The sequence below is a fragment of the Panthera leo genome, chromosome B3, assembly GCF_018350215.1.
Source record: "Panthera leo isolate Ple1 chromosome B3, P.leo_Ple1_pat1.1, whole genome shotgun sequence".
NCBI lineage: Eukaryota > Metazoa > Chordata > Mammalia > Carnivora > Felidae > Panthera > Panthera leo.
In genome coordinates, this window is record NC_056684.1 from 133,807,557 (window position 1) to 133,828,198 (window position 20,642).

Genomic DNA, 20,642 nt, shown 5'->3' on the forward strand with positions numbered 1-20,642 from the left:
ACTGTAGCTAAATGGACCCTGCAGGCCTAGAAAAAAAAAAAAATCAATCCACCTTCACGAGGTATATAACTGAATTCTCCTGGGGGGAAGATCCAGAAATGGTGTTCTCCCTGCAGAACAGAGAATGTATTAATCTCAATTGGAGGTCTTGTAAACAGCTTTTTCAACAACATTGATACAGATCTAGAGGAAATTCAGGGTCAAAGCTCTTTCCTCCTGGGGCGCCTGGGTGGCTTAGTCAGTTAAGCGTCCGACCCTTGGTTTCAACTCAAGTCATGATGTCACAGTTCGTGGGTTTGAGCCCTGCATCAGGCTCCACACTGACAGCGCAGAGACCTCTTGGGATTCTCTGTCTCCCTCTCTCTCTCTCTCTGCCCTTTCCTGCTCACTCTCTCTGCCTCTCTCTCAAAATAAATAAATAAACTTAAAAAAAAAAAAAAAGCTCCTTCCTTTTGTTGATTCTGCTTCTCAGTGGTTGCCTTTTTCTGCCGTGGACATGTAGCCTCAGGATTACATTCCAAAACCCGCCCGGTGGCCTATTCATCCAGGCATATATGATGTCACCACAATATGCACAACCAGAGGGCACAGACTAGGCATAAAGATTTTGTTTTTTAAAAACATGTACAGGGGCATCTGGGTGGCTCAGTCGGTTAAGCGTCCGACTTCAGCTCAGGTCATGATCTTGCAGACTGTGAGTTCAAGCCCCACATCGGGCTCTGTGCTGACAGCTCAGAGCCTGGAGCCTGCTTCAGATTCTGTGTCTCCCTCTCTCTGTCCTTTCCCTGCTCTCTCTCTGTCTCTGTCTCTCAAAAATAAATAAACATAAAAAAATTTTTTTAATAAAATAGAATAAATAAAAACATGTACAGAAAAAGCATTCAGAGCTTAGTGGTTTTTTTTACTGTAGTAAAATATACATAACATAAATGTTTCCACTTTAACCATTTTAAGTGTGCAGTTCAGTGGCATTAAGGTGTATTCGCATTGTCGTGTGTCCATCTCCAGGACCTTTTCATCTCCCAAACGGCAATGCTGTCCCCATTAAACAGTGACTTTCCATCCCCCACCCCGACCCCAACCCCTGACCCCAACCCTTCTACTTCCTGTCTCTATGAATCAACTGCTCTAGTACCTCATAAAGGTGAGATCCTACAGTATTCGTTCTTCTGTGATTGGCTGATTTCGGTCGGCAAATTATCCACAAGTTTCATCCATGTTGTAGCACGTGTTAGAATTTCCGTCCTTTTTGAGGACACACCTCTTTTGGTTCTTGGCTCGTCTGCCGGTGGGCACTGGGCTGCTTCTACCGTTCGCTTGGTGGGAACACCGCTGTCGTGAGCAAGGATGTGCAATATCTCTTGGAGACCCCGCTGTCCGTTCTTTTGTGGAATTTCTGGTTCGCGTGGTGATTCTATTTTATGTGCTTTGAGCGACAGCCACACAGTTTCCCATAGCAAAGATTTTTAAAATTTTTTAACGTCTACTTATTTTTGAGAGAGGGAGAGAGACAGAGCATGAGCGGCGGAGGGGCGGAGAGAGAGGAAGACACAGAATCCAGAGCAGGCTCCAGACTCTGAGCTGTCAGCACAGAGCCCGATGTGGGCTCGAACTCACAGACGGCTAGATCATGACCCGAGCTGAAGTCAACGCTTAACCACCTAGCTACCCGTAGCAAAGATTTTAAAGAACTCCATCATGGGAGGGTTTGCAGAGATAAAGAAGTGTGATTTTCATGTTTTTAAATTGGATAATCAAGACAGTATTTTCCTGAGGTGGGTGGGGGATAGGCTATATGGCGGTGGGCATTAAGGAGGACACTTGTGATGAGCACTGGGCACTGTAGATCAGTGATGAGTCACTGAATTCTACTCCTGAAACCAATATTGCACTGTCTGTTAACTAATTAGAATTTAAATAAAAACTTAAAAATAGTGGAGAAAAAAGATAATATTCCTCCTAATAGTGATAACATCCACAACTACTACCACTTACCGTGCACTGAGTGGGTGCAGGGCCCTCTGCTAAGCACCTCTTGTGCATTTTCTCCACTATATTGTTGAAGCCTCTTTCAAACCCAGGGAAGTAGATATTGCAGGCACAGTGTCCAAAAATGAGGCCGAGGGAGGCTGCTTTCAGCCCTGTATGAGACAGGTCCCCTTGTCAGGTCATCCGAGGTAGCAAATGTGGGTCAGAGAGGTTAAGCACTTGGCCAAGGCCAGGAGCAGGAGGGTCTGGACTCAGAGCCTACACCATCTGATTCCATAGCCCACAAGCTTACTGCTGCTCCCTGTGCCTCTTATCTAATCTCCGTCTTGTATTAGATTCATTCGTCTTCCATTTCAACTCTTTTTTAAGTCTGTTTGTGTTCGTAAACTGCACAAGAACCTAGAAGAAGCCAGAAGTGGGCCAGGAGTGGCCAACGCTCCAACCCCTGGGTGCTGGTGCCCACTGGCTAGTGGAGATGGGGCAGGGCATCAGCAGCGTCAAGCATGTGACCCTGACCATTGGCCTTCTCAATCTCACAGCCTCTGATTCTAATGAACCGCTAGAGATTCTGATGAGATTTTTAGTGATCTGATCGAGGGGCACCTGGGTGGCTCAGTCAGTTAAGCATCTGACTCTTGGTTTCGGCTCAGGTCATGATCACACGGTTCCTGAGTTCCAGGCCCGAGTCTGGCTCTATGCTGACAGTGCAGAGCCTGCTTGGGATTTTCTCTCTCTGCCCCTCCCTCCTCTCAAAATAAACAAATAAACTTTTAAAAAAAATGATCTGATCAACTAGCCCCCAGCACAGGCCGTGGCACACATAAATGTTGAGTCAAATTCTGTAGGAATGAAGGAATCAAAGAGAGCACAAGGGTCCTTCACACAAACACATGACCCAACAAGTCAGCCACACCCTCCATAAAGCCCCTATGCCCTTGCTTCCTGGCAGATTCGACCATCTGGTGGCAATTGAGCGCACAGGAAGGGCCGCCAATGGTAATTGCTATAATGCGAGGAAGATGAGCATCAGGCACTGGGTTGACCCCACTGATGATCTTTTCCTGGCAGCACAGAAGATTCCTGGAATCTCAGCTACTGGTAAGCCGGGAGCACAGAGAATTCAACAAGAGCGTGTCTGCACTAAATGCCTTTTTAGTTGACTATTGAACAGGTGACATGAAGGAGTTCTATAGGGTCCATAGTTTTTCTACTCCAGAGATGTTCTTTGTTTATTGTGATCTGTGTAGACAATAACAACATTATCACTTAGAAATCCAACATTCCCACAGCAAGAAAGGAAAATGATGCTTTATCATATTCTATTCCCCCAACTCTAAAATATTAAAACTAATAGTAAAATAGGGGCACCTGGCTGGCTCAGTCAGTTAAGCATCTGACCCGGGTTTCGGCTCAGACCACGATCTATGGTTTTGTGGGTTAGAGCCCCGTGTCAGGCTGTGTGTGGCAGTGTGGAGCCTGCTTGGGATTCTCTGTCTCCTTCTCTCTCTGTCCCCTCCCCCACTCACACTGTCTCTTTCTTTCTCAAAATAAATAAACTTAAAAAAAACTAATAGTAAAATAATAATAATAATAAAATCAAGGCATAACATATTCTTTTAGTCATGCAGGACCAATGCACCATGTATATACTGTGCTTCATCTTATAAGAGCTTTAGTTTTGAAATATATCTTGAATATACGATTAGTGCAATATTCCGATTGCTAATAATATAATGTGATCATTTGTGTTTGTACAGAACTTCATCGCTTTCAAAGAGGTTTCACATCCATATATTGTTGAAGCCTCTTTAAAACCCTGGGAAGTAGGTAAGGTAGAGTGTCCAAAAATGAGGCCTAGGGAGGTTCCTCATAGTCGCTGAGCCCATTAGTGTTGCTGGTAGAATTAGGAGTCCAGACTCCCAGGACCCCTCCAAACATGCTTTTCATGGAATCACGTTGCTTTAACTGAATTTCTGAAAGGCTTGCTGTAACTCCCAGAGCAGTGTTCTTCCCCTGGGAGTAGGTGTAGACCCTGGGGTAATTAAGGCAAGTTTCTCTGTTCTGTGTTTATTTGTTCTCTTCATTCAAACACTTCAGAGTGTTTCCCAGACTCATTAGTCTCCTTTGGCTTTTGAGGTTGGATGAGACAATGAAAGTCTTCCTGGCTGGGTAGAAAATTTCTGCAAATCGCCTGGTCTTTCCCAGAAGAGGCCGTGGGTGTGGTGCCCACAGCACAGTTGGCTTGGGCTTCCTGTCTCTCGAGGCTGGCCAGACGAGGGACCTGAGGGCTGGAGGAAGGCGTGCCCAGGGCAGGGAGGGAAGGGGTCTCCAAGTCCAAAGGGGCAATCAGGGTCTGAAGGAGCTGCTCTTCCCCTGATGAATGGACCCCTAATCTTTGCTCATCCCCCCAAGATCCCAGAGGACGCAGGTAGAGCTCGCTGTTTGTGCCTTCCAGTTGCCCCTTTTTTGTGGGCCCTTGGACCCCTCTCTTACCCAAAGGATCCCAACCTTCTCCTGTGATTTCCCCCAGCACCCCCTTCTCAGCAGGACCACCCCTGGTCTTTTCTCCCCTCTGCTCCATCAACACCCTCTTTTCCTCAGTTTCCACCGGTAGCTACCTTGTCATGGACATACTACCGACCACCCAGGACCTAGGTGCCATCCCTCTTGGAGATTCTGGGAATGCCATCGAGTGAGGAAAACAAGGACTCACCTGAGGAGCAAACAAGATAAAATTCATAAAATGCAAAAGAGCAGAGACAGAAATAGACAAAATACCAATGCTGGGGTTGTTATTATTTCCCTTCATTCAGTAGCCCGTCGTGGACCCAGAAAATTTTTCAGAGAGAAATTCTCAGGGTGTGGACCTAAGGCATCTGGCCATTCACAACAGTCTGATTCTTTGGGCTGCGTCCAGGTCTCTGGCACTCGAGGTGGGGTAGCTCTGGTCCCTGTCTACCATCTCACAGTGAATGCTAGCCTCTGGTGGAATGCTTCCACGCATCCCAGGCCTTTCTAGAAACAGACACAAAAAGAGCCATGCAACCTTTCTGCAGGCTTGCATGGCCTGGCCCTCTGCCCTTGAGGCCCTTGGACAAGTGTTTTGGGTAAGCGGTTATCTTAAGGCAGCCACAACCCTCTCCTGGAGGCAGATTCAGCTGACCTCTGGCCTACAGAATCCTCCAGAAATACCTGGACACAGGACCAAACGGTGTTCCTCTAGCACCACCACCTCAGATGGGTAGGCTGCAGAGTTGGTTATAACTTTTTTGTTTTTTTTTTTGGAGAGAGAGAGAGACAGACAGACAGAGCAGAGCAGAGGAGGGGCAGAGAGAGAGACACAAAAGCTGATTCAGGCTTCAGGCTCCAAGCCGTGAGCACAGAGCCCAACGCGGGGCTCGAACTCGTGGACCGTGAGATCATGGCCTAAGCTGAAGTCAGTCGCATAACTGACTGAGCCACCCAGGTGCCCCTGGTTAGATTTTTTTGCATCCTGTTCCTGTGAGGGTAGTGCGGCCTGGTAATTATTTTTAGCCAGTTCACCTATCTTCAACACCATTCCTGTCACAGAAGAATTAAATCATTTCTGATATTGATTTATTCTAACATATTTGCGATAGCATTTATTGTGCTAATTTACAAACCCTCTGGTGCTGCTTATCAGATCGCCTTTAGGCCGTGGTCTCTTTCCAGTGCTAACCAACCACCCCTGTGGTATGTGTTCCTCATTAGGCTACTCCACAAGCAGCCAGGCACCCTTCTGGTGTAGATTAACTGACACACATATATTTCATACTCTTTTTTTTTTTTTTTAATGTTTATTTTTTTTCGAGAGAGAGACAGAGCATGAGTGGGTGAGGGGCAGAGAGAGAGGGAGACACAGAATCTGAAGCAGGCTCCAGGCTCTGAGCTGTCAGCACAGAGCCTGATGTGGGGCTCAAACTCACGAACTGTGAGATCATGACCCGAGCCGAAGTTGGACACCCAACCGACTGAGCCACCCAGGCTCAGTCTTTAATTTACATTAAATTACAGAATTGACCTTTACAATCTGTATCAGCTCCCCAGCACATGGATGGGTTTCAGGGCCTTCCTTGAAGCCCCTCTGTAAACAGGAGTCACTCAAAAGTTGAGGAACCACAGCTGTGTCTCCCTCGGGCTTGGTAACATCAGTATAGGGGTTATTCCATCTGTGACTAGAGAGCATGACTCAGTAGGGCACTGGCCACATTCTGGTGAGTTCCAAACTTCAACTCACTTTTTTAAAAAAACTTTGTATGTTTTATTTATTTTTGAGAGAGAGAGCACTAGTGAGGGAGGGGCAGGGAGAGAGGGAGACATAGAATCTGAAGCAGGGGCTCCAGGCTCTGAGCCCTCAGCCCAGGGACCAACACAGGGCTTGAACCCATGAACTGTGGGATCATGACCTGAGCCGAAGTTGGGCACTTAACCAGGTGAGCCACCCAGGCGCCCCTCAACTCAATTTTAACTAAAGAAGTTCCTAGAAGATCTGAAGAAGTACATCTCCTAGTTGTCTGAAAATGTACCCAGAAGCAACCCTTTTCCCTAACCTGAGGCAACAAAACACATGTGGGGGGGGACCGTCCTGCCCCACAACGAGCCCCCATTTTGCCCAATCCTATACACCCACTGACTTGGTTCCCCTTGCCTTCAGGGGTCGGTGATGGGGCAATCAGCTTGGGAAGGGCAAAGTCAAGGAGGCTGTGAAAAGACACATACGAAATGGGGATGGGATTGCCTGTGATGTGGAGGCTGACTTTGCTGTCATCACTGGTGAGTATTCACATGGCGGGCCAGTCAGGCCCAGGTCTGCGCTGGGGCCCAAGACTCTGTGTTTCTAACAAGTTCCCAGGAGCTCCTGGTGCCACTGGTCTTTTTTTTTTTTTTTTTTTTTTTTTTTTTTTTTAGTGTTTATTTACTTTTGAGAGAGACAGAGTGTGAGTGGGGGAGGGGCAGACAGAGAGGGAGACACAGAATCTGAAGCAGGCTCCAGGCTCTGAACTGTCCGTGTTGCAGAATTTTTTTTACCTCAATACCCGGGGTTTGTTGTCTCACTGCTTTGAAGAATGAAGATGTGGACACAAAATGAGCATCAGGCAACAGTTTATTAGACTATAAGATTACTCTTACTTACAAAGTAAGAGTAATAGGAAAGTCCTCTTTACCGAGAGGGAGCATTCAAAAGTGAATGCCCCAACTATAGACAAGGGTCTTTTATATGGTTTAGGTCAGCCCCTTCCCTTCCCTCTTGTTTCTTCTCAGGTCCTACCCTTATTGACTGGATAACTCTAGATGCTGGGTGGTCCATTCCTGATTGGCTTGTTTCCATTTTATGAGGGGTGGTCTATGGCCATACCGTTCCTTGTGGGTCATGGGTTTTATGGTCACCGAAGTTGGACACTCAACCGACTGAGCCACCCACACCGCCCTTGGGGCCACTCTTTGAGATGAGTTCTGCTGCTTAGAGGCAGGGTGATGGACCCCATAAGCTTTCCAATTCTATGATAGAATCTTTTTCTGTTCTAGGTGTTTCTAACTGGGGAGGCTGTGCCTTGGCCTGTGTGCTGTACATCCTCAACTCATGTGAGGTCCACAGACATTACCTAAGGGAGGCAGTTGGACCCTCCAGAGCACCTGGGGAGCAGGACTGGGCTCAGGCCCTTCCATCCATTGCTAAAGTAACACACCCCGGCTGGCCACTCCCTGCAGGAGAGGTAGGCATGCTCCAGGCTTTCAGCCCAGGGCCAGGACCACTGCTGCCTGTTAACAGCCAGAGGCAGAGCCTGCCTATGTAGGGGAGCAAAATTTGCCACCACAAAATGTGGCTCTTGGGCATGTGGATTATTTTAGGATGATTGTTTTTTGAAAACAGAAGGACTCAATGACTCTGCCCTTCTCTCTTGGGGCCTCAGTTCCCACGGCCCTACCCACTCACCCCAATCGCAGACTCAAACCCACCTCTTCATCCCCTGCTCCTCCTTGAGCCTGAAGCACCTTCTGGGAGAATTTTCCAGAATAATTTGGATCATGGGAAATTGGAGCCAAAGCCCTGACTTGATGTCTAAATCCCAGGCCTGAAGGGACTTGCCCGTGAGCAGCAGCTTCACCTGGGGGCAGGCGGGAAGCTGAGAGGGCCACAAAGCCTGAGAAACAGTGGAGGGAGCTGGGGTGTTTGGCCTGGAGGGGAGAAGACTGGGGGGCATGGATGGCTCACACCTGAATGGCTTCCTGGAGGAGGGAGACAGACAACGCCCTCAACCCCCTGAGAGACAGAAGCAGGCCAAAAGGCAGAGGTCACGAAAGCAGATTCTGGTTCACTGTAAGGAAGACCTTGCCCTCTGCAGAGCTGCGCAGCCCTGCAAGGAGGAAGCCGCTGACGTGGGCCGATGGAGGAGGGGTTCCCGTGCAAGGGCAGGCTGGGCCGCTGACCCCGCAGCCACTCCTAACCAGTCCAGAAGCAGTCTCGTGCAACTGAAGGCCTCACTTTCCTAGCCTGGCCTCCCAAAGGTATGGATCGCTAAATGCAAGACCAGGAACCAGGTCTTTTGTGTCTGCTTTCCCAGCAACCAGCAGAGGGAACATAGTGATAAATTCTTGTAGAACGAACGAATAAACGAACGGGCAGGCCGATGCAGTGCTTTGTTAGGGCAGCAGGTCCCCAAATCTAGAGGCATCTGAATCACCTCAGGGCATCGTAAACCATAGGGTGCAAAGCCCACCCCAGGGTACCTGACTCCAGAGATCTGAGTTGAGCCGAAGTGGCATCTCTGACATGTTCTGGGTGACCACACTCTGAGACCCTGGGTTAGAGTGTTGGTCTGGGGAGAAGCGAAGGGCAATCCCAAGGCAGGAAGGTTCCTGAGCCTCGAGCCTGGACATAGCAGCTCAGGTGGGGCAAGTGGTTGTGATGAGTCCCCAGGCAGCCAGGGGCTGAGGCCCAGAGCCCCTCACTTTGGAGAAGCATATGCATCCAGAGCCCTGTCTCTCCCTCTGTGTCTCTTTCTCCCTCCTGCCACCCCGTTTCTCTCCAACACCTCCCTGGGTTGATGTTGTCCCCACTTTACACATGAGGGAGCTGGGATTCCAACAAGGGAGGTGGCTTGCCCAACTCACCCAGCTAGGAGATGACCTTGGACCTGAGCCTGGGTCTTTCTGACTCCATTCTGTTTCCGTGGCTCAGAAGTTTCCTGGTTCCTGCTAATGCCAAGGTGCCATGTGGGGTTGGGGGCACTAGAGCAGCTTGAAGTGACATTTTCAGGGGAAACGATCTGCCCCATAGGGGCCCACAGGGCCTTCTGTGTTTTCTTTGCACTTCCTGGATCTGAACTGGAAAAAAACACTCAGGGGGGCTGCCTGACACATGATTCCTGATTCACACAGGCACAAAAGAATGAACCCAGCCAAACAAATTCACACAGACCAAATGCTTACCCTCTGGGGATGGAAAATTCTTTTAGTTTCCACCCAGTCCTTCATAAATACATTAATAATCTATCACTCTTGTAAGGAAAATAAGAGGAAACGTTTTCAAAGCAAAAGTACAAACTCGTGTGTGTTGAGCCCCTCCTCTGGGCCAGGCCAGTTCTGCTCTGAGAGGCAATGGGGTCAGACCCAGGCCCTGGGTAGGGACCTCGGGATCTCCCTGGGGTCAGGTGTGGGGACTCATGGAACGATAGAAGTGTGCAGGGCAAGCTGCTGTGGGGACAGAGAGCAGGCACTCAGCTCCCTCAGGGGGCTCAAGAAAGGCTGCCTGGAGGAGGTGGTGCTGAGCTAGGTCTTAAAGGATGAGTGGGGTATAAGTAGGCAGGTAAGAAAGGGTGGGGATGCTCTTCCAGGCAGAGGACCCACATAAGCCAAGGTGCAGGCACACGAAGCAGTGCAGTGTGCAGGGGGAGTAACTGGGATCGTCATGCTAGAGTTCTGTAGGTGGCTCCATGGATGTCCCTGACTCATCGAGAGGTGTGGGCAGAGCTGTGGCCTGAGCAGGTGGTGCAGCTTGATTAGCAGGATGAGGAATGTCCCCCATCTCTGCTCTGTGAGTTGCTTGTAAGCAGGGCCTCCCATATTCAGGGACGGTTCTTAGGGGTCCCCTTGTAACTGTAGCAGGTGTGGGCACCAGGCTGAGGAGCCCAGGGAAGGTAGCCACCACCATCTAAGGCACACCCTGCCTGCTCCAGCCCTTGGCTGTGCCTGGGAGTTTTATCTGAGGGCGCTAAATGGCTGGAGAGCATTCCCCACACCTTGTCAAGGGCTAAGAGCTGATTGATGACACCTTACAGGGACTAAGGATGGATGGATGGATAGATGGATGGATGGATGCATGGCTGGCTGGCTGGATGCCTGGATGGATGGCTGGATGGATGGATGGATGGATGGATGGGTGGATGAATGCCTGGATGGATGGATGGATGGATGGATGCCTGGATGGATGGATGGATGGATGGATGGATGGATGGATGAATGCCTGGATGGATGGATGGATGGATGGATGAATGGATGGATGCCTGGGTGGATGGATGGATGGATGGGTGGATGGATGCCTGGATGGATGGATGGATGGATGGATGGATGGATGGATGGATGAATGAATGGATGGATGCCTGGGTGGATGGATGGATGGATGGATGGATGAATGCCTGGATGGATGGATGGATGGATGGATGAATGGATGGATGCCTGGGTGGATGGATGGATGGATGGGTGGATGGATGCCTGGATGGATGGATGGATGGATGGATGGATGAATGAATGGATGGATGCCTGGATGGATGGATGGATGGATGGATGGATAGATGGATGCCTGGATGGATGGATGGATGGATGGATGGATGGATTTCTGGCTGGATGGCTGGATTGCTGGCTGTCTGGCCAGATGGATGGATGGATGGATGATACAGACAAGCAGGAACATGGCTTCATCTTGGGCTCCTTTTCTCTTCCAGTACCTTCATCCCACTCTACTTTTCTTTCTAACTTTTTAAAATTGAGTTACATAGACGAAAGAAGTGCATACACCTTGCATGTACAGCAGATGAATTTTTACATACATATACATCCATGCAGCCACTGCCAAGATCATGATACAGAACAGTTCTAACTTCCTAGGAGGCCCCTTTCTTCCAACCCACTTTGAATAGCAACATCACCTACCCATGACACTACCCTACCACGCACCCTGTGTGAACCAACAGTGACCACCCACACACTCAGCCACTAAGCCCCAGAAGGCATCCTAGGGCCTCTTTCCCTGTTCACAATGAACTAGGCCCCAAGCCCTGGCCTTCTTGTCTCACTTCAGTCCTCTGTCCCTCCTCTCATGCCACACTGTCTCAGCCTGGATTGGTGTCACAGCCTCCAGGTGCTCTGCCTCCAGGTCAAGTCTCCTGTCTTCTGTCACCTCCTCCATGTGGTGGCATCTCCTTGAAGATGGTGTGGTCATTCAGTGATTCCTGGAAATTTTCAGGCAGTCTCCACTGGCCCAGCTGTTCCTTGTGGCTCTTGGTAGAGGCCGAGTGCCAACCAGTTCCAAAGCTGCTGTCTAATCACATGCACCCTGACACCCCAAGCCTCTCCCTGGGACCCAGAAGGATGGGAATGGTGCCAGTGGGCAGTGTGCTAAGAGGAAATGCCCATCCCCCCTCCAGGGACCCAGGAGCACTCCCCCAGAAAGAGAGGATATGATCCAATGGAGAGAGAAATGGAAGAATAAAGCCCAAACAAAGGGCAGGAAATGCCATTCTAGGCTGGGTAGTCCCTGGGAAGGGGCTGGTGGACAAAGAGATGCCTGGAAATGCCCGTGGGTGTCCCTCCCAACTTGGCACCCAGGGCAGGTGGAAATGCAGGCTCTCCCACCAGCTGGGAGTAGAGACGGTTCCCAGGTGACTTTTGCCAGCACTCTCTCCATTGTTTTGACTGGTTTTCAGTGAGTGCCCCTCACAGCCCCTGGCTTGGCTCCTTCCTGCTCTTTTGTCATCTGACATCCTAGCTGTCTGTTTTCTAGAAAGTCTTTCTTGAGCCACTCTGATAACCAGGGTTGGATGCCCCCTGCTTGGTGCTGTGATCCCCATAGACTGTGCCTGCCTGATCACTTATCTAGACTATGAACACCCCAGGGGGGCAGGGACTATGTCACATTCACCGCTGTATCCCTGGTTCAGCTCTGGCACACAGCTGGTGCTCAAGGAAACTTTGATGGGTGCTGAAATGAATGAGAAATGCCTGAGGAGGAAGATGAGAGCCCTTCTCAGTCCTATCCTAACCTTCCTGTTGTGGATTCCTATGTCTCCTCCACCCCCCCCCACCCCCCCACCCCCCACCCCCGCTTCTGCTTGAGGAGGAGGAGAGGGAGAACGTACTTGAATTCTGCCCCTCAGGCACCGTCCTCTCTCCTTTTGCCCACACCCAAGACCCCCTTCCTCAGGGAGAACTTTTCAACCAGAGAGTAACTCATGCTAGCTTTGATAAGTAGTTCTTTGGGACCTTTACTTTCAGAAGGTGAAATGAGGGGGATCAAATCACTTTTTAAAAAATGAGCAAATATGTCAAAGGAAAAAAAGCTCTGGGCTAAAGGCCAGGGGACCCAACGCTGCCAATAATAATTCACTTCATTTCATGAGCACCTACTGTGTGCCAAGGACCACACTAGGTGCTTTACTTCCATCGTCTTATTTAATGGAGGCATTACTACTATTATCATCAAAATCCCCATTATACAGATGAGGACACTGAGGCAAGGAGAAGTTAAAACACCTACCAGGAAAGACCCAAGTCAGATCTGTCTGATCCTAAACCCTGCCTGCTGGGCCCAGGGTCTGTTATGCCCAGAATTCGTGATCCCCAAAGACCGCCAGGGAGCCGAGTCCGATGTAAAAGCAAAAGAGCCTTTATTCGAGCTAGCCCGAGCTCAATCCCCTACCTGCACTGACGCAGCAGTGAGATACCGGGGAGAGAGAGCGAGTTTCAAAAGCACAAAGGTTTTATTGGGGCCTAGGGGCAGTTGGTGGGGTAATGGCTGTGGCCTCAGCCGATTGGCTGGGGAAGGGTCGGAGTCCTGTTAGGCAGGTGAGCGGGAGGTTACTCAAGGGGAGGAGGCGTGGTCAAGGTGAAGGACACAGAACAAGATGGAGTCGGCTGGCGTAGGCCCGCGCTTTCAGGTCAGGCTGCATTTTCTCCATGACTCTGCTCCCTCCGGATGCCCCCACATCCACACTGGGTCGTATGGAGAAGACAAGAAGGTGGCTGCAGCAGGGGTTGGTACACGCCCCACAGGAGGCTAACGGCGGCGACTCAGGAGGAATGGGAGCCTCCCTGGCACAAAAGCCGCCGACGGATGACCCGGAGCTGAGCAGGGGCTAGGTTGCAGGGAGTAAGTAGCCTGTGCTGTCCCCGCAGAAGCGAATCTTCAGTGTCTTTAACAAACACTAACTCCACGGTAGTTACCGGAAGAAACATCCCAAACTGTTCCAAACTGCTGCTTCTCGGGAGCAGGTTTGGGGCAGATGAGAGGTGATACAGGACACTTACTTTTCATGATGAGTCTGCCAGTGGCATTACTGTGGTTAAGCAAAAATTCGTCTTTAAAAAGGAGTCCATGGGGCGCCTGGGTGGCGCAGTCGGTTAAGCGTCCGACTTCAGCCAGGTCACGATCTCGCGGTCCGTGAGTTCGAGCCCCGCGTCAGGCTCTGGGCTGATGGCTCGGAGCCTGGAGCCTGTTTCCGATTCTGTGTCTCCCTCTCTCTCTGACCCTCCCCCGTTCATGCTCTGTCTCTCTCTGTCCCAAAAATAAATAAAAAACGTTGAAAAAAAAAAAAATTTAAAAAAAAAAAAGGAGTCCACGCCAAGTGAAACACTCTTCCTCCACTTGTAAATGTATGTGTTTCTTTCTTTTTCCTCCCCCTCCCCCATTCTATCCCCATCCCCTTGTTTTTCCAGGAAGAAAAAGTGTTGGGCATCCTGGTGCGGCACCCAAGTCCAGAGTGGAGTCTCGGGCGAGGTGGGCCCGGAGGTAGATGGGCTGCCCTTCCACGGCACCCACGCCCAGATGATCCAGAAGCTGGTGGATGTCACTGCGATGGGTGTGTGACTGTGCATGTAGAGTGCGTACCAGATGGCCGTGCCTGGAACTAGGAGGGAGTTCCCTGAGGGCCCCAAGCTCCTTTCCACACGGTCCTGGGTGAGCAGCGCCTGTGACGGGACAGCGCAGACGTTGGGGACTGAGGAGGATGTTTCCTCAGGGCTTCTAGTCCTTTGCTTTTCTTCCTAAGTGCTAAGGGATTGATTTCAACCCTCCTCCTCAGGCTTCTTCAGAGCACCCACATGGTCTGCTCTGAGAGTTTTCCGAGGCACCACTTATGGGGACAAGAGTAGGCATGACTAGAGCCATGAATAATCCCAAGGCTAATTAAAAAATAGTAAAACAAAACAAAACAAAACAAAAAACGGAGGGGGCACCTGGGTGACTTAGTTAAGTGTCTGACCCTTGATTTTGGCTCAGGTCATGATCTCGCGGTTTGTGAGATCAAGCCCTGTGTCAGCCTCCGTGTTGACAGTGTGGAGCCTGCTTGGGATCCTCTCTCCCCCTCTCTCGCTGCCCTTACCGCCCCCCCCCCACTCTCTCTCTCAAAATAAACTTAAAAAAAAAAAAGAAATTGTTAAATGTACAAATATGTAGCATATATTTACAAACCTCTGGGACTTTACTAAAGGTTTACTCACTACCACCACCAACAAAATATTTATACCTCTGAAATGCTTTCTTTTTCAAACACTTTGTTTCCTTGGGTCTTCAAACCTTACGCTTATCACCATCACCCCTCCTTTCTGTTCCTCACCTCTCTTCACCCCCACACCTCCCGACACCCCCTACCACAGAACCTGACTCTTGGCCCGCCTCCTCCCCATAGGCTCAGCCCCAGCCTAGAGCCAGAGGCTTTGGCCTCCCTGAATAGGAGGGCGGCCACACTCCTGGAGCCAGGGGGTTGGGGGGTCAGGAGTGTCTAGGGCTCAGGTGGCTCACAGGCTCCTCCTGGACAACTGTAGTCAGCTTGTCCTTATCTCACTCACACTCGTCCAGTGCACGTTTCCCAACAAAATTAGGAGCAGGATCACCGACCACATCCCATTACACTCCCCTGTTGAGCTAATACAGTATCTCGTGCTAGTTCACTGCCGAGCGATGGCTCACTCATCCAGATGGGGTAGTCTGGCTTCCCAGCTACAGCTCCAAATGTTTATTGGGCCTGCTTTGTTTTATTTCCTTAAACAGGTCCACTTCAACTCTTTAAGGGGCGTTAGTTGTGAAGCGTGAAACACATGCTACAAAAATTACCGCTAGGTTGTCTACTCAACAGAAGTTAAAGCCTAAGCGTGTAGTAAGTAATCTGGGATTAACTTCCAGTGCCATTTACACGGCAAAGCCCCTGGCCAGCTAGGGGTGGGACAGTCCAGACCTCCCTTTGTCATTCTGGCGGGGAGTCCCCACCTACAGGTCTGTGCTTCCCCTGGTGTGGCCTCCAGGGCTGACGTGCTCATTGTGATGAGCTCACAGTCCCTCCCATCTGCAACTTCTCACAGCTCACTGAGCCTGTCTCAGCTGTCAGCTTTACTGGCCAGGTGTTCCACACTTACAGTTTTCGGCCCTGACTTGAGACGGCAGAGTTCCGCGTAATGGGGGCCTCTGAGAGCCCGCCCTGGCATTTGTGAAGTCTCGATGACTAGGAGAGAGGAAGCGAGGAAGCATCACTTTGGTAAAGCTGCCATCACTCTTCTGATTCATATTTTGGGGAAAGACACTAATGGACCTTTGGTTTTGCAATAGTAATAACAGAGTTCTGTTCTGGCATGGAGAAGTTTAAGGCATGACTGTGTAATAGGTTATGTGCGCTGTGGCCAGAAGTTTATGGGATGATGATGACATTGTTTAGGACAGAGGCCGAGACCTGGGTGGAGCCCAGAGAAGGCCACGAGTGGGGGGGTCCTAGTTCTGGAGTGAGACATCCGCAGTACGCCCCCCCCCCCCCCGCACACACACACACACACACACACACACACTGCAGGGAGAAAGGGGCTAAGGTGCAAGCAAGAGCCAGGAATAGGGGCCAGCAGGGACCAGCCCAGGGACCACTGGAGCTCTGAGTTCCAGGATCCAGTTTTCAGGCATTTCCATTCCACAGAATGATTCCTGGTCAAGCCTTTCATAAAGTTTGGCTCAAATTTATCCTAGTGTTGGCTGTGTTTTGATAAAGGGCCTGTGTTCACGTCTAGGGTGACTGGGTGAGCATGGCTATGGCCTGGAGAAGCCAGTTGCAGTGGGACAAGAGTGTCCTACAGGGAATGGTGGGGCAGCCTGGGGTAAAGATGGGCTGGAACGTCCCCCGGGATGGATTCATGGGGCAGGTGAGCATCTTGGGGCACTTCCAGGAATGTTAGAGGGGGATCCTGGCAAGCAGTGTCTGAGATGCTCTCTGGATGTTCAAGGGCAGGCTGGAGACCTTGGGCACATCGAGATGCACATGCCCCATAGACCCTACAGGAGGTGGGACTCAAAGTCAAGCAAGCCAACCAATGGAGTCAGGGTTCCTTAGACCCCTGCTGTCCCCTGGTCAAGTGCTGTCCTATTGCTCATCTGGGCAAGACATTCCTCTGAATTCATTTCATGCCCCTAATTGCATGGGCCCTGCTGATGGCCAGCCCCACCATTGTCCAGTCCACTGCATTCTGCTCCTTCCTGCCCATTCCATATGGGTTTCACTGCTCCTCAATGATAATTCCCAGATTCAAGAGACCACCGCTCTAGGCAGGACAGAGAAGATGTGGCATAAGAGCAGTTCACATGGACTCAATGTATGTCAATGATGTGCTGTGTCTGCCAGAAAAGCCAATGCATCGACAGAAGCACAGTGAGGTAGTGGTGCCTGGGTGGCTCAGTCGGTTGAGTGGTTGACTTTGGCTCAGGTCATGATGTCACAGTTCATGAGTTTGAGCCCCACTTTGGGCTCTCTGCTTTCAGCACAGATCCCACTTCAGATCCTCTGTTCCCCTCTCTCTCTGTCCCTACCCCCTCTCCCTCAAAAATAAACATTAGGAGAAGAAGAAGAAAAGAAGGAGAAGGAGAAAGGGGAAGGAGAAGGAGAAGGAGGAGAGGGAGGAGGAGGAGGAGGAGGAGAAGCACAGTGTGAGGTAAATGGTCCCTTTCTCCTCAGTGCAGATCAGACAGGCTTGGTCTCACTTCAGATCCAAGCATCACATTTGAAGAAGTGAGTTTTGTTCAGGTAAGGTTTAGGAAGGTGAAGAGCTTAAAACCTGTTAAGTGGAGGTAGGTGACTTAAATTGCCGTCTGTCAGAGACTGGCTGGATGCTCACCACTTCTGTTTCCCCTTCCTGAATACATAGGAAAACTACATTTCCCATTCTCCCTTGCAGTTGGGTTGGAGCGTGTGATTGGAATCTGGCCAATGGAGTGTGAGTAGTAGATATCAACCACTTCCAGACTTGGCCATAAATGCCCCGTGAGATTCTTTTGGTGCTGCTTCCCCTACCTGTATGGATGGAACAGTACCCCAAGATGCCGGAACCTCTTGATGGAAGGATTCTGAATCACTGCCATCACTTGGATGAAGATTTTCCAGAACTGGCAGCCTCTCGTTGGACTTTGGATGAACAGAAGACAAACTTTTCTTGTTTTAAGGCACTGTGATTTGGGGGGGGGGGGGGTATATTCATTACTGCAGTATAATCCAGCCTTGTCTAATACAAGCTTGCAAGGTTTAATACTGAGAAGTAGGATAAGAAAATTCTCTTCAGATGCCAGTACTGGAAGGACCATGTACTCCAGGGGCACAGTTCATGTGCTTTAAGGCCAGTGGGGAAAGTGGTTCCACTTTGGCTCATTAAGAGTTAAGATTTTCTGACCAACCCTGGAACGACTTACCTCGGGAAGTAGCAAATTGGTGCCATTGGTGGTATTTGTTCAGAAAACTGGACCATCATTTGGGGGAGAGGGGATATACCTGGGATAATTCATGGAGAGAAAACGGGCTATCATGACCTGTATGGTGCATTCCAGCAATGATATCTAACATACAATCTAGCAGCGTCCTTCTGAGAGTAGTTGAATTAAAGCAAATGGAATAAAAATCCCACCATGTCTCCAGATCATTGGGTACTATTGTGACCTCCAGGTGATTGCCATCAAAGGCCATTGTCTTGCTAGATGAATTCCAGGAATGGAGGCTGTAGGATCGCCAGCTTCAAGCAGCAGATTTTTCAGAAAAGCAGTGAACCAAGCGGACCACATTCTGGCTATCTTGGCTCCACCGGTCAGAGGGAATGCGGCAGATGGGGCTGCATTCTGTGCTGAAAATTTCTCCCACTCTTGTCTGGCCAACCCACAGACCAATGTGTATAAACAGGAAGATGAGCCCTCATCTTGCTAAGCAACACTGGTGAATAAGAAAGGAATCTAATGGCTCTGTCACCTTCCGTCCAAACCAGATGGGCCTTTTCCTCCATCCATTCCCTCAGGAGAGAAAGGAGTCTTAATCCCCAATAACGTCCTCACTTAGTCTGTTTGGAAGAAGGATCGATTCTTGCAGAATACTTCAGGACTCCAGGAATCTGACCCAGAGAAGGATTAAGTGACCAAAACCAAATTTACATTTTAATATGATGCAGTTAATCTTGAGCGATAAACACATAGCCTGCCACTGTTGGCAAGATGCTAAAACCTAAAAGGGCTGGTCAACAAATGTGAACCTCCCCAAACAAAACCCAAGAAGTGAGGACATCCCCAAGAGAGGACTCCAGCAGGTCTTTCTACGTTGGCAATCTTCCATGGTGAGCGGGGTGGTCTCTCTCATCAAGCCCTTCCTCGCTGTGGGGGACAGAGGGAGTGATATTCTCCAAATCACAAGGCTGGACTCTGTCCTCAAAAGGAGGAAAACGAGTTAAGTCCCGGAGTGGATTTGTAACAATGTGCTATAGATCTGAAGACACTTTATGAATCTCAAGAGGAGAGAGAGAAGACCCAACTTCACTTGAAGGCTCCATTGTTTTTGGCCACTGCTGGCTGACCAAGGCAAAATACCCTAATTTCTCTGACTTTTCTCTAAGAAAACCGATCCCTGGATCTTCCTAACTCCATTGGGTATTTCAAGAGCCTTCTAGATACCCCTGGTGTTGGAAGACCCTCCTTCCCCATAAAGACTGCAGCACACTCCAGCTGTGGCTTTTTACTTTGCTTTATTTGCAGACTCAAGTTTGCTACGTAAATCCATTGCACAATTCGGCACACATATACTTGGCATAAAAGGGAGGACCGTACAAAAATACAACTCTTGATAGTAAAAGGAACCACCCTCAGCTCATCCCCGTCCATCCTCCTGGTGGGAACACCCATGTTTAAGGTCAGAATAGGGGGAAATTTGGCATGAGGAGGCATGGAGGTCTCAACCAGTTCCATTGCCCCAGTAAGATTCTGGGCTGGGGCCGGGTGGACTTTTCTGTCACTTTCAGATCTGGTCACTGCCTCCTCCAAGAAGGGGAAGAGAAGCTCCCCAGGTTATGGGAGGCCTTCCATAAGGAGCTAGAATAGGGCTATCCAGTCAAAGCCAAAGCCACTTCCCTGGGACACATCCAACCTGGGGTATCTGCCTCTGGGCACCCCTGATTGGAGAGTAAGCGACTCAGGATAAACCCACCTCTTGGAAAGGGATGGGAGGAGAGAGTCAGAGAGATCTAGAGGATGTTCTCCTTGGCTCTCCTTTTAGCAGATTCCATAAATGTCCTATGGATGCCAGCTTGTGTCTCCCTGCCCCTGGTGCCTCCCCAGGCTTGAGTCCACCTAGCCCCTTGGCAGTGAGGAGCTTGAATCCCAGAACTCCAAAGGAAGTCAGAGTTGGCCCCAGCCCACTGACCAGGAAATCTGAAGGACTAGCATTTCTGTAAAGGTGGGCAGATCCTTGGAGCAGCAAGAAGTCCTTCTGGTCCTTGGTATGTTCACCAGGGTGGAGGCTCAACATGGTCGGGCACAAAATTGCAGGAGAAATGAGACTGGTACTGAGCTTCCCAGGACAGAACAGAAGATGGCGGGCAGTACCTTGGTCTACATACGGCCCTACAGACCCACTATCACTCTCCAGGTGGTGGGGTGAGATGTCTGGCAGACGAGCAGTGCTGGAGAACAAAAGAGGCAGGGTGAGCCCGGGGCCACCTCCTCTTCTGGTCTCAGGGGCTATTTAAACCATTATGGAGCTTAACCCCAGGCCTTTGGGCTGAGAGATGCCAGAGAATGAGTCTCCGTTTTGTTTTGTTGTATCTGAGAACTCGGAGAGAATGTCAGGGTCCTCTCTGAGACTGCTAAGACACTCCACAGGGCGTGTGGCAGGGGGCTGAGGTGGGGACTGGGGGGTGGGGGGAGACAATTCTGCCAGTAGTCATATAACCTTAGCCTCAGTGTCTTGGCACAGAGCTGTCATGGAGACCCTGGCATTTTAACTGTGAACACATGCATGCTTGCACGCACGCGCACGTACACACACACACACACACACACAAACACATAGGGTTCCTGGCATCTGCCTCTGGTGCTTCTGGGCAAATGGAAACAGAAAAATAATTAGAACTCTGTGTGTTGG

The 20,642-nt window shown here is 50.0% G+C and overlaps 1 protein-coding gene across 1 annotated transcript in view; it reads left to right on the forward strand.

The window, feature by feature from the left end:
* The window catches only part of DGLUCY (D-glutamate cyclase), a 40,584-nt gene extending 26,141 nt beyond the window's left edge, over nucleotides 1–14,443 (forward strand). Inside the window, 6 exon segments of the mRNA XM_042944098.1 lie at nucleotides 2,939–3,087; nucleotides 6,665–6,673; nucleotides 6,676–6,783; nucleotides 7,537–7,688; nucleotides 13,942–13,974; nucleotides 13,976–14,443. Coding sequence (XP_042800032.1) covers nucleotides 2,939–3,087; nucleotides 6,665–6,673; nucleotides 6,676–6,783; nucleotides 7,537–7,688; nucleotides 13,942–13,974; nucleotides 13,976–14,092 — 568 coding nt within the window. The 3' untranslated portion in view covers nucleotides 14,093–14,443.
* Nucleotides 14,444–20,642: the final 6,199 nt, after the last annotated feature.